Source organism: Tinamus guttatus, unplaced genomic scaffold, assembly GCF_059628265.1.
Source record: "Tinamus guttatus ecotype Peru unplaced genomic scaffold, ASM5962826v1 Tinamus_guttatus_pri_ptg000203l, whole genome shotgun sequence".
Classification (NCBI taxonomy): Eukaryota; Metazoa; Chordata; class Aves; order Tinamiformes; family Tinamidae; genus Tinamus; species Tinamus guttatus.
This window is the reverse complement of record NW_028288737.1, coordinates 351,780-364,505: the sequence shown is the minus strand read 5'-3', so window position 1 is coordinate 364,505 and position 12,726 is coordinate 351,780. Positions and strand designations below refer to the sequence as shown.

Below are 12,726 nucleotides of genomic sequence, written 5' to 3'. Positions count from 1 at the left end.
TTTTTGGAACTCTGGAAAGCAGCTTGTTTCAGAGCTGAACGGTTCTGTATTTGTGCTCAATGCAAGAAGGAAAAGCTCCGTTTGTGCCTGTTGTGCAAACAGAGCCCCTGGCAGGGGAACAGCGCTAAATGCCACCACCAGAGCCACCCTATGCATTAATCCAAGGCGTAAGCTCATCCACGGCTCTAAAATCAGAAGATGGAAAGCGTAATCTGCTGCTTTACTCTAATGCCCGGAGGCTTCAAAGCAGATCGGCTCCCGGCGTCCCTCGGCCGCTCCAGCCGTTGGATAAGGAGCCCCTTCCCTGCAGGAGCCGCCTCTTCCCCAGCGCAGCCCTGAGGCCCCGGGGCGGGCCCGGGCCGGGGGCGGAGCCGCCGCGCGCCCACAAAGGCGGCGGGAGCGGCGCGGGGCTCGGCTCGGTTCGGCGGGGCTCGGCTCGGTTCGGTTCCGTTCGGCGGAGCTCGGTTCGGCTCGGCGGGCTCGCCATGGAGGCGGCGCGGGGCTGCGTGGGCTCCCTGGCGCGGTGAGTGCGCGGGGCGCCCCGGGCTGCTCGGAGCCGCAGGTCGCCCCGAGGCGAGGCTGCCCCGGGGGCTCGGAGCTCCGCTGTGGGGGTCGCGGCAGCCGTGGGGATGGAGCGGGGCCGCGCGTGCCCGTGTGCGGGGCGGCGGCGCGGGGACGCGCGTGCCCTCCGTGCAGGCGCTTGTTGCGCGTGGAGAGGTCTCGTCTGCGCGTGGCTCACGTGCGCCTTGTTGCGGCTGCTCTTCTGGCAGCCTTAACGCTGCAGCGGAGAAGACAAGTTCATAACGCCGGAGACCCTCACGTTTCCCAGCTAATTTCAGGCTTTATTTTTATTTATTTATATATTTGGCTTAGCTGTTTCTGCCATTGTCGTTTGCCTGTGAACTCTACCCTAAAAGTCAAACGGTGCCGTGCTCTGCAGCCACTCGTGTTGAGCAACTCTGCCTGTGAGTGTGGCTGAAGGCTGTTGCACCACGTTCTTAAACACGAATGGGCTATTGCAAACAGAGATAGAGTGAAATGTGTGCAGAGGACTCAAGGCAGGCTTTTATTTTTATTATTTTTATTTTTCCTCATTAATAAAGCTAAATTCATCTGTCATCAATCCCTCCCTTCCTCCAGCCTTGATGTTAATACTGAACGCCTGGGATGGTACCTGCAAGTCCCTTTTTAACCAGTTGTAACCCAGCAAACTGAGCAAGACTCTAGACTTAAAATATATTTCCTGTTTTTGATTCTGAATACTTTTTCTGAGTTCTCGCATCTTCCACTGGTGTAGGAGCCTTTCAACTCCAAAGAATAATAAAGCAACGGTGGAGTTGTCCATGCTAATAAGTCACTTAACTTTATTAGGAAGTTGGCAAAGGCTTTGCAATGTTTCCTGCACCTGTACCCCTCATTCCCTGCTTGGCTTGATCAGCTTTTGGTAGGGAACTATTTTCTGTAAGTCCAGTTTAGTGGAGATAGTCCTTGTGCCAGGATTTTTTTTGTGTGGTTTTGGAGGACTGCTGCAATAAAAAGTGATCTTCCTGGGAGCCCCAAGCCTAGGCTGGGCTGTCCTAAGTCTGTGGCCTTTGTGGGCTGTGGGGAACCGCAGGTTTTAGGTGGTAGGCCCAGCAACAAAGAGCTTCAATTCTGTTAGCCAAGAGGGGGAAAGCATCGTGGCATCTGATAACTTGCGCTGACTGAAGCTTCACCCCTCATGGAGCCTGGACTCCAAAAGCACGTTTAGTTTAGATGTGGTATTGACTGGATTATTGAAACATGCATCAAGTGGCACTGACGTTAACTAACTACACAAGACTTGGACTTCTGTTAAGTGACTGGGTCTGCTGGAGCTGATGGAAGCCCTATTTTTTTTTTCCACAGAAGCTTTTTTTATCCTAGCTTTTTTCATCTAGTAAAAATAGGCAACACTGGTAATTATTTTGTTTTGTTTGTTTTTGGCTTTTTCTCCTATGAGTACTCAAAAAAAAAAAAAAAAAAAAAAAAAAAAGCTTGGCGCTGCCAAAATGACATATATAAATTGGTATATATGAATGGTTCTGCATCTTAACCTTTGCTTTTCAATGATTTTTGAGGCCTGCCACTGTATTAAAATGTCATGGCTTTTTCTCGTATGCTTTGCCTTTTGTGCATGACAGCTTGGTTTGAGTAACAGGAAAGAAAATTGTTTAACAGGAGAGGCTTTTTGTCATGACCAAAACCAACCTCTTCTATTGGTAGTATGGTCAGTAAGTGCAGAAGGTGTCATCGTATCCTTTGCACTTCCTAACGTGGAGGCGCCCTGTGGGGCTCTACCACCCTGGTGGAGCTTCCCACGCAAGGAGGAGATGTGGGTGATTCAGAGGGGAGCTGCCCAGAGCCCAGCAGGGTGTTTGGGGCTCTATTAAATTAGTCATCCATCAACAAACACACCCGCTCTTAGCACATGTCCCCTGTGGGTCCTGGCTGCCTGACCTGTGTCAGGGCTGTTTGTCACTCTGTCCTTCTGCCTGGCACTGACCCTTCTCTAGAAGGAAAGTGCTCAGCCCTGTGGTAGAAGCACTGCCAGTTTCTGGAAACCGCCAAGACCGTTCACCCTCGTGCCCTGTGAGAAGGAGAGAGGTTTCTACCAGCCAAATGTGTGCATATGTTGAAAGAAAGGGAGCCCAGTTTTCAGATAGCACTGATAGGTAGTAGCTTGAGCTAGAATGGAGAAGGAAAATTGCCCTTCTGAAAAAGTACATTAGAAGTTGCGGTAGTGCTGGAGGAGCTGGTGAAGAAGAGACCTTTTTTCTCCTTGGGTGAGAGGTAGTAGCCTAAAGCTGTGTAGAAAGGCAGTTCAGGATGACAGCAAGTAGGAAACGAATTTCTGAAACTGTCTGGTTCTTTATGAAAATGACTGCTCATGCATCCCAGAAGGCATGCTTTAAAAATGGGTAAAAGGTCTGGAAAAGATCTTCTCCTTACTCACTGTGGACTTGCACAAAAAGGCGAAAAGTAGGAGGGCATTTTTTTGTTGAATAACTTTATTCATCATATTTCATCATTTTTCTAGGAATGCCTGCAGTCACTTTTGTGATGTGGAGGAAAAGACTGCTAATTCACTTCCTCCTCCTCTGTGGAAGTGTCTGAGAACAGTGTTTCCTCTATGAAGCTGCTATCTTACCCTGATGTTGTGTGAGAACAAAGTAGGGACACATCCATTCCCAACCTTGTGCAACTTTGTATTAATGAGAAATAGGTATCCAGGGAATAAAAGTCAAGAATTGAGCGATGAAATACTTTCTTACATACACAAGACTAGTTTAAAAACGGTTCAGCCCTTTCCAGGTATCATGTAGAAGGGGATTTTTGGCAATCTGTCCGGCTATTGAATTTACCAATACAATTTGGCAGCAATAAGTTATCACTGTGTGTAGATGGGAGCAATTCCCCACCTTGTTGTGGGAGCAGTTGCCACTCATGTGCTCAGATTTCCTAAGAGAACCTAAGTGGTCACTATTAAAGCAGGAGGTTGCTCAGGATAAACTCAGAACCATCTTTTTGGAACTGCCTGAATTCTTCCAGGCTCTCTGCTGTCATGGCCTGGCACTCTCCATTACATACTCTCATCTCACCTCACTTTTGACTCATTTGTGTCCTAAGGTATCAAAGAAGAAATGAGTTTTATTTTGTCATTTCCCGAATTAGATGGAATTTTGTAGACTGTAGACAGTATTTAGAGAACACACAAATGTCTTAGTTATTTACAAGTCAATTATAGAAAGAATTCACTGACAGCCTAATAATAGGTGTTTAAAATATAATAAGAAAATTATTTAGCCTTCCTGAAGCAAGCTCTTATTTGAAATAATTAGCTGGGAGTAGTCCTTGTGAACTATCTGAATGAGTATTTATCTTAAGGGTAAAGTGATCTATATCACTGGATGTGGTAAGAGTAAGAACTGCCTTTCCAGTTCACTGCAGTGTTAAAACCTGTTGGCCTTGCTGGAACAGAGACCTCGACATCAGCTGAACCAAGAAGGAACTTGACCCACACCTGCTCAAAATGGTTTTCATTTTAGAAGTGTTTTCCGATGTCACTGGTGAGAGAACAGTTCAGAGACAAGTGTCTGGAGAGGCTGTGTTAATATTTAGTTTGGAAAGCAAGCTCGGCAAGTCCGGCGTGAGCTTGTGTAACGTGCTGATGTCACTGACCTCGAGAGTCCTTCTCACAGTGCTTGACATGGCTGTTCTTTTAACTACGTTGAAATTCTCTTTATCTTAGATCTTTGGTATCCATGGGAGCATCTGTGGGAGCAGTAACAAAACAGACCCTGTTCCCTCCTCTCATGCCTGCAGGACGACCTTTCCGTGTATCCAATGCCTCCAGAAGCAGTCGGAAAGGGATTATGGCCAGCAGTCTGCAAGAGCTCATCAGCAAGGTAGAGAAAAGCTCCCATTCTCACCAAAACTTACACTGAAATACTGTATGATGGGAAGGTGACCCATAGGCTTCTTCCAAAAATCATTCCTGGGGAGGTTTAAGGGAATGTGGCACATGAGCAACTCTGAATACTTGATGACAGGGAAAAAAAGGATCATGGTGATGTGCCACCTTTTATGTGCTATAATCTATTTTATTCCAGACCTTAGATGCATTCTTCATATCTGCTGGAATAGTTACTCTGGTTTTGGAGGAAGATGGCACAGTTGTGGAAACAGAGGAGTTTTTTCAGTCCCTGGATGATAACACACACTTCATGATCCTAGAAAAGGGACAGAAATGGACACAAGTAAGTGCTTGCTTGGAGAGAGGGTAAGAGAGGGAGAAAACTTCCCTTAAAGGAGGCAAGTGTTGCAGATTGATGGTAAGCCTTCCTAGGTAATGAATCAGTGGGAGTGTGCTGTGTTGTGGTTTTTATTTGGTTTGTGTTTTTTTTTCCTGCCCCTTACTTGAACACAGAACTCATGACACAGATGTGCCATGAATTGAATGAAAACAAATTTATGGGGAAAATTGCAATTTGGGAAAATCTAATAACCTCATTCTTAAGCATGTGTGTAATATAAAGGAAATGAGGGCTTTCTGTTAAGCTGAAAACACAATCTCTTTAAAGGTATCTTTTAGAGCAGAGAAAAGACCAAACCAAATAATGCAAAATAAGTTTTGCTTTGTAGTGGATGCAGTAATAGCTTAGTGACAACTGGAGAAATGCCTGTAATCAATTTTGCAAGGGGCTAAAAGTTAATTAATAAGAGCCAAATTCCGAAGTGCCCTTCTGAAATGATTGTTCAAAAGCTATCATCAAAAAAAAAAAAAAAAAAAAAAAAAGGCTAGGTATATGACTCTACCTGGCTGCTTCCCCTCTGCCCTGTGTGGCATGGTGCAGGATTAGCTTCAATGCAGCCCCTGTGAGTGTCCTGAGTGACAGTGTAAGGACATCACAACTCCACCGTAAATCACCTGGAGTGCAGAGGAAGCTCTGTCAGGCTACATCAAACATCCTGAGGGCTCACAGGGTATCCTACAGGAATACCCAAATGCACGTACACACTGCAAACCTCTACTGGAGGGGGGCAGTTGTTTGAGCTCAGCTCGGAGGCTATCGGAGTAAAAGAACCAGGCATAAAACTGCTGCTAATGACGTAGGGCAGCGCTCAGCCATATTTGCCTTGGCACTGGCTGAGCACTGGGGTAACAAGAGTGAAAAACCCCAGTCTTACACAACTCTATTGCTTCATCTAATATGCAGAAACAGATCGTTAGCTGCCAAATTATTAATCTTTAGTAAAACGTGGTGAGTAAAGTAACTCATGTATCCACTAGATGTCTCCCTAAAGATAGGGCTTGCTTACTGATTTTTTCCTTTTCTTGAAGTGACCTAGTCCTGAAAGGCACAAGGACTGCTTGTGTTAAAACTTGCTGGGCAGAAGTGGCAGGAGTTAGGATGGAAAATCCTTCCATGTTCCTTCTTTGCTTTTTCTTTTTAAAATTAGCATGGAGTACTAGGCATAATCAATAGTGGCTTCACTCCACATCCCTTAGTAAGAAAAGGGTGTTATGAGCCAGTGTTTGAAGTAATTTTTTTTTTTTTTTTTTTTAACTTTCACAGATGTCATCTTTGCAGCCATTGATAGGGTTTCTTGTTAATAATTTTTCTTCCTAAAATGAAGAACCTAGTGTCTCATTTTCCATTGAAATAGCAGCGATAGCATCCACTGAGATTTCTTGCAGTCTCAGTGTAGCCTGAAAAGGTGTAGCCGTATCGAAGTAAAGGCACGTTTGAGACGTGTTATGTCACTTCAGAACTTGAGCTCTAAAAACCCAAAAACTGGGTCTATTTGGGATAGTTTCAGAGACCTGATCAAGACTTGGACAAAATTATACAAGCTACAGATTTGCTTTTCTCTAACCACTAATGGTTTTAATTCAAATTTAGAATTGATTGAGAACTAGCGCGAAAACTGAGTTGCTCCCCAAAACTGCTATATTGACAGTTGCCTTCCTTGTTCTGCAGGCTTATAATTTGTGTCTTTTTTTTTTAACTAGACAAGAAATGCACTCACGCCAATGAAGGAAAAGAAGAAAATGGGAGTAGCTAACATCACATTTGATCTGTACAAGCTGAATCCCAAAGATTTTATTGGCTGCTTAAATGTGAAGGCCACTTTCTATGAGATCTACTCTGTGTCATATGATATCAAATGTATGGGAGCAAAAAGCATACTGCGGTAAGTATACACATCCAGTGCTAACCAGGCATAGCTTTTAATGGCAAAACCTTGTGCTTGCTTGCCAATTCTGTGACAGCAGGTGTGTTTATGAACTTAGTATTTTTTATTAATTCTTACAAATTGGTCAACATGCTGGAGCTTCTGGTGAAAGGTGGATAGCTACCTTATAAAAGGTCCAAAAAAAGTAAGTACAACTAGATATAGTCCTTCATAGAGGAATCTTAAGGTTTTGTCTTTGTGGAAGTTTATCAGCTTGGACTCCTAACGCCCAAGGTACAAGCTTTATTCCTGTTTGAGAGAATCCCCCAGACTTTTGACTTTTTGAAAGCTACAGGAGGCTGAGGAATGAGTATCGCATTCTTTAGATTGGTACCACAATAGGGCAAAATTAGATGGGAATCTGAGCTTTAATGGCAGAGATGTATCTTGAAGCTTGAGATTTTGCAAAACCTGGCATGCAGAGACGACAAAGAAAGGCAAGAGAAGATGCTCTGCTGGGACCAATGTCACTGTTGTTAAGCAAGCTGACAGAGCCTATAAAAGGCCACTGGTTCCCCCAGGATTGAGCTTGGATGAGTTGTGGGTTTGGCAGAACTGGCTGTTGGGAGCTGTTGCCTCACACGGATGCAAAATAATCTCCATGTGTCCTATCCACTGCTTTCAAGTCTTTGTCTTGTCAAAAGCAGCTGTGTCTGCCTCTGAAGAAATAGCCCCTTTGCAGAGGTACCACACTTCTGCACTGACAAATGTTTACTTATGGTCCTGCACTGCTCGATCTGACCTGTACAGAGCAGTCAGGTCTATGTGCCTCCAAGTGGGGTTTACACTTCGTTTGAGCAACATGCAATTTGAAGAGTTTAAGTAGTCCCTAGCCTCAGGATGCAAGTCTTAAATATAAAATGCTAATCTTATTCACTGTCTTATGTCTGGCTGACCTCCCCACTGTACTTAGCTAGTCCTTTGCTTAATCTTTCAGGTTAAAGCTGGTGTGACTGTAAATGAGACTTGTGTCTTTGATTTGTGTACAGTAGTTACACTGCTCTGTGCAGTACTGGCTTCGTTAGAGTTTCTTCAAAGCCAAGGGCTGACACCCTTGGACAGCTGCACTCCCCCATTGCCTGTGTTTGTGAGGCCTCTTGAGCCAGAACAAACTCTGACTTCTGGCTATCTGTTGTGGCAGTGATTATCAGCACTGGAACTTGCAGTGTTTGAGAAGGAATTTAAGTGATAGCTCTGCCTGGCAGCACAGTGCAGCTGGTGAGAAAGAAGTGGTGCTGGCAAACAGCTGAAGAAGCTGCTGAATTCTTCTAGGAGCTCTGTTATTCCACGAAGAGTGGGCTGTAAGGGAAGCACCAGCACAAGGGTGGGAAAACAGCCCATGAGCAGCCAGAACAGTGAGAAGAGAGGCAATAACCTTAGACACTCTTGAGTTTAACTGAGACCATCTGTCTCGGCTTGCTGCTTGGATTGGAGTCAGATTGGAGTCAGACTGTTTGTCCTTCTGCTAATGGGTGCCAAATTACTGCCTCCGATGCCCTATCCCCGAGCCCTCCCACGCAGTGCAAAGGGGACCAGCTTTAACACGCTGCAGGTCACTGGAGGGAGGTGCTTGCTGCCTGCCGCTCTGGTCGGTGCATTTCCCCTAATGGTTTCTCCCTCCAGCCGAAGGATCAAATGTTCAGTTCAACAAATAACTTCCTCAGAGGCTTGTGTGGCAGCTGCTCTCATGTGCAAGTGGCCCCTGCAGCTGCTCCAAAGCTCGGAAGCAGGCGCAGCTTCCTTGCCCTGGGGAGGGCAAGGCGGGAATGCTGGAATGGCATGGGGGTGGGAAGCAGGAATAAGGTGCAACAGTGTGTTAAATGCTTGGGAAGCACTGTATTTTGACTGCAAGCATTATTTAATTACAGTGGAAAAATTGAATTTGTAAGCAGAGAATTTTGTGTTCTCTGCTAGAATTCAAAGGAGAAGTGAATAGCACCAGTATATTCACAAGTGCATGGCTTCTTGGATAGGACTTGAGCAAGTCTTCCCCGTTTTTTTGCAGAAGGGGAAGACTGCTCTGGTTTCTGAATCTTCAGAAACTGTTCCCTTTCCAATTTTGGAATGTTCCAGTTACAGGTATAACTAAGTTGAAGAATAAAGGACCACTGAAATATAATCTCCATATTCTTGATATTCTGTGGTTATCTGCAGTCTATACTATATGCACCTCATGCTTGCCTGGTTTTAATTTATGGAGCTGTACTGATTCCCACACGCTATTACATGTTTGAATCCTGGTACCATTTTACTGCTTTGAAGCATTTGTTGGGAACTGACAATTCCTATGGCTTGCTGCTTGGGCAGTATTCATGTGCCTGTAGCTGGGAGACACAAGATGTCCTCTTAATGACTGGCCGAAAGGTGAGAACCAAAAGGTGTTTGTGCTGCTTAGTTCCCAGGTGGAGTTGAATATTCAGTGGTCCTCTGGTAGCTTGTGTGGTGCTTCTGCAGAGGCCTGTGGAAGTCTAGCAGGATGACAGACTGCTTTAAATGTGTTTTCTGGTTCTGCCTAAGCCTGCAGCATGTCAACAAGTGCAGTCAGTGGGCACAGAGGTAGCTGCTCTAAAGAAGGCATGAATATGACCAGCTCTCCAGAAGTGAGGAAGAACATGAGAATTCTTAAATGTCATCTCATTTTAGAGCATGGTGGGGGGAAGGAAGGACATGACAATGTTGCTCTGCTGCTGAAAACTTTCTTAAACGGCTCTCCTTCTAGGAAGATACTTCAGCTGGTATCCCATGCAGCACAAATAGTTGGACAGTTTCTTGTCTGCACTGGAACATACATGCTGCAGCTGATGGATGAATACGACAACCGCGCGTGTACGAGAGCGAAGCGGGAGCAGTGAGCACAGCTGCGCTTCCAACACGGGATCCTTTTGCTTAAAGATGTTCTTTTGCCCAGTTGTGATTGTCATGGCGAAGTAGGGGCTGTCCCCTGACGTGAACTAACCTTTTTATTTTTCCCCTCCTGTGGGAAAGCCTTAGCCATAAAATGTTTGGTGTTCATGTCCTCTTAATGGGAAAAGGCTGGGTGCCTCATACTTGGGAATTAGGCAAATGGAGAGGCCATCAGACAAATCAGTATACTTAGCAGGCAGGCTTTGTATCTGTTTTTTTCTTGCACTGATCAAAACATGGCTTGTGTTCATAGCTGTCTACTTGTCTTCTGAACAGACTGGCCTTTAAAAGGTTTATTTGGACTTTTTTAATAGCTTGTGACATCCCAGCTGATACCAGCGTTCAGCTGTGCCTGAGGTCCAAAAGGGTGGAGGGTCCTTATTTACAGTAAACTGAATTTTGCTTCAGTGGCTCTCTGACTAATCACATGCAGTCTAATTTGAGAAAGTGCAACTGCTAAGAAGAAGCCATAAACTTAGCCTTACTTTTCTTAAAGCAAGCAAAAACATTTCATATAACTCCTTGTACTTCAAACCTACAGAAAGTTCTGGTTGTTTTAGTCCGACTAGTTGAAGCATATGTTAAATCCCTAAAGCACTGAAAAAATTGCCTTAGTTTTAGGATATGACTTATAGGGAAACCCCCGAGCCTTTCTTCAGAGGCTAAACCTTCAGTTTTGTATCTTTCTGCTCCAAGATGTCACGCTACATCACAGGCTGTACCTAAGATACATGTAGTATGGGTCTGTAGAGACTCCTGAACTCCATGCCCCTGTATTCAGGGGAGGGCAAGGGGACACAGGCTAGACTTGTATAACATAGGTGTGCTCTTAGACTGGATATTTGCAGTCTACCAAGATAAGCTGTGTCAAAGAGCAAAGTTTTTAATCTTTAGGTAGAATTGTCCAGAATGTTTTCTGCAGTTTACTGAGCTGCTAGAATGACTTGTTTTCAGCAAGTGTCTCCTTAATAGTGTGAACAAACAGTGGTGGGGGTCTTGTGTCAAAATGCAGACCCCTGTTGTTGAAAGGAGGGGAGGAAAAAGCATCACTGAAAGGATTTTTTTTTTTTGAGGTGTCTGACCCATTTTAGATACATGCTTGGATATATTCTTGCTCAATAACAAGAGAGTTAAGGGTAACAGATGCTGCCCAGGAAGAGAAACTCAGTAATGAACAAGGATGATGGGGCAAAGAAAGTAGTAGGAGCAAAAAGGAAAGGATGCCCAGGTGCCTGCTGCACCTCTGTGGAGACAGGAACTGTTTCACCATCAGCTGCCCTTATTAGCCCTCTCTGGACTTGGAAAGGAGAAGAAAACCCAGTGCTCTAAAAGAGTAACAGGGGCATGGAAAGGCCAAGAATCATGGTTTGTGGTATCTGGTCTGATCTATCAGCTGGATTTGTTTGCTTCAGATGTCACTAATACCCACTTTATCTACAAACCTCACCTTCCTGTGCTTATCATGCCTTCCCTTTAAGGATCTGACTTGGCTGAGGCTGCGTCTTTCAAATGGCTGTTTGTTGGGATGAGAAGCAGCCTAAAGGCCCTTAAAGGGACTGATGGCCAAGTTTACTATGTCTGTCCCTTTAGTAGGGGTTTTACCAATGAGTAGACAGCTAAGAAAGCCATGTTTTCTGTTTATTTTCCATCCACTTAAGAGTTTTGCTTTTTTCTAGGGGATGTGGGGTGGCAAGGCTCCAGGCAAGGGGAAGGCTGCTGTTTAATATCCTCTCCCAGGGAGGAAGGGCTGCAACTTGTAGCACTGTCAAGTTGCCTTTAAAAGAAAACACTACAACTACTCTGCAGCTCCTGAGAAAGAAGTTACGTTAAAATGAAAGCTTTGTGCGGCGTGCATTGTGCTCTTCCCCCACCACCACACTGCGCTCTCAAATAGTGACTGTTGGCCAAGGTCTCGCTATCGGTATCAAGGAATAGCATTTAGCTGAGGCAGTCCAAGCGCCTTGGCATTAACTCTTTCAGGGCCATTTATTCTATTAAAGCAAGCCTGTGTTTTGAAAGTACACCCTGCATAATCCTTCTAGGAATATTGGGGGGAGAGGGGAATGAATGCCAACCTTTTTAAAAAATGCATTGTCAATACTACACTAACCTGTTCATTGCCTCTTTGACATCTGTACTGCACAAACATTTGTAAGTCTGAACTGCAGCTCTCCGATTCCAGCCTCCTGTTGCTGGAGGGAATCACTGCAGAACTAACGCTACTTCCCAGAGTCTACTTGCAACTATACAAAAATTTAACAAAATCTAAAAGACCTGATTGGGGATGAATTTGGAATGTTTTCAAGTGGCTGCTGCTTTGAGAGCTTCACATGTAGAACTTGAGCTGCTGAAGGTCATCTGAGCAGCAGAGCCTCTATCTTGAAGTATCTCTGTGTTCCAGCTCAAAGTACAAACAGCTGAACAAAGTAACTCAAACTTGCTGTTTCCCACAATGGGAGAAGTGTCTTGGAGAGTTCTGCCATTGCTGTGGAGCCTGAGGTTTGCTGTACAATTAGTATTTGGGGGATGGTCTCAGCTACTGTATATATATATATTTTTTTTTTTCCCCATAGATAAAGTTTTGGTGTGGGGTGCTTAGTTCTCTGAACTGGAGCCACTTTGGTGTTTTTTTTCAGCCTGCTGAAGAGGCCTTGCTTTCACTTCGGCTCTACATGGTACGTGGCTAACAACAACTTCAGCATTTTCTAGCTTCCAGAAAATAAGCCACATGCAAGCGTGACTTGCAAGGGTGCAGGCTCATAAGACACAGATTTTTTTTTTTCTTTTTTAACAGAAACTCTTATCTTTGGGTATGCAGAAATGAAGCTGCTTTATTACTTTTTTTAACTTAAATGAGACTAAAAAAAAAAAAATTAAATAGGCACGTTACGGTTGCAGTCAGGGCTTGGTAGCACCGCACTGTCGAAGGTGTGAAATGTGTTTAGTGCCTCCTTGCTTGCACTAGCCCTTCTGCCTGTTGCACTTCCTGGCAATCCAATGCACCAAGTCATGCTCCCTAGTTACCAAAAAAGGAATTTTCACTGAAGTACTCAATCCTGTTGA

The 12,726-nt window shown here is 44.6% G+C and overlaps 1 protein-coding gene across 1 annotated transcript; it reads left to right on the top strand.

Moving 5' to 3' along the window:
* Positions 1-420: 420 nt before the first annotated feature.
* On the top strand, positions 421-9,675 carry CIDEA (cell death inducing DFFA like effector a). Its single transcript, XM_088524121.1, has 5 exons — positions 421-523; positions 4,271-4,427; positions 4,632-4,778; positions 6,536-6,717; positions 9,479-9,675. The coding sequence occupies exons 1-5, from the start codon at positions 486-488 to the stop codon at positions 9,609-9,611; spliced, it is 657 nt and encodes a 218-aa protein (XP_088380247.1). The 5' UTR covers positions 421-485; the 3' UTR covers positions 9,612-9,675.
* Positions 9,676-12,726: the final 3,051 nt, after the last annotated feature.

Bases quoted from the DNA above. Each gene is read 5' to 3' on its own strand.
- CIDEA (XM_088524121.1), top strand. From the start codon at position 486: ATGGAGGCGGCGCGGGGCTGCGTGGGCTCCCTGGCGCG. The intron at 524-4,270 runs GTGAGTGCGCGG...TCTTTATCTTAG, and splicing joins TGCGTGGGCTCCCTGGCGCG to ATCTTTGGTATCCATGGGAG. The intron at 4,779-6,535 runs GTAAGTGCTTGC...TTTTTTAACTAG, and splicing joins AGGGACAGAAATGGACACAA to ACAAGAAATGCACTCACGCC.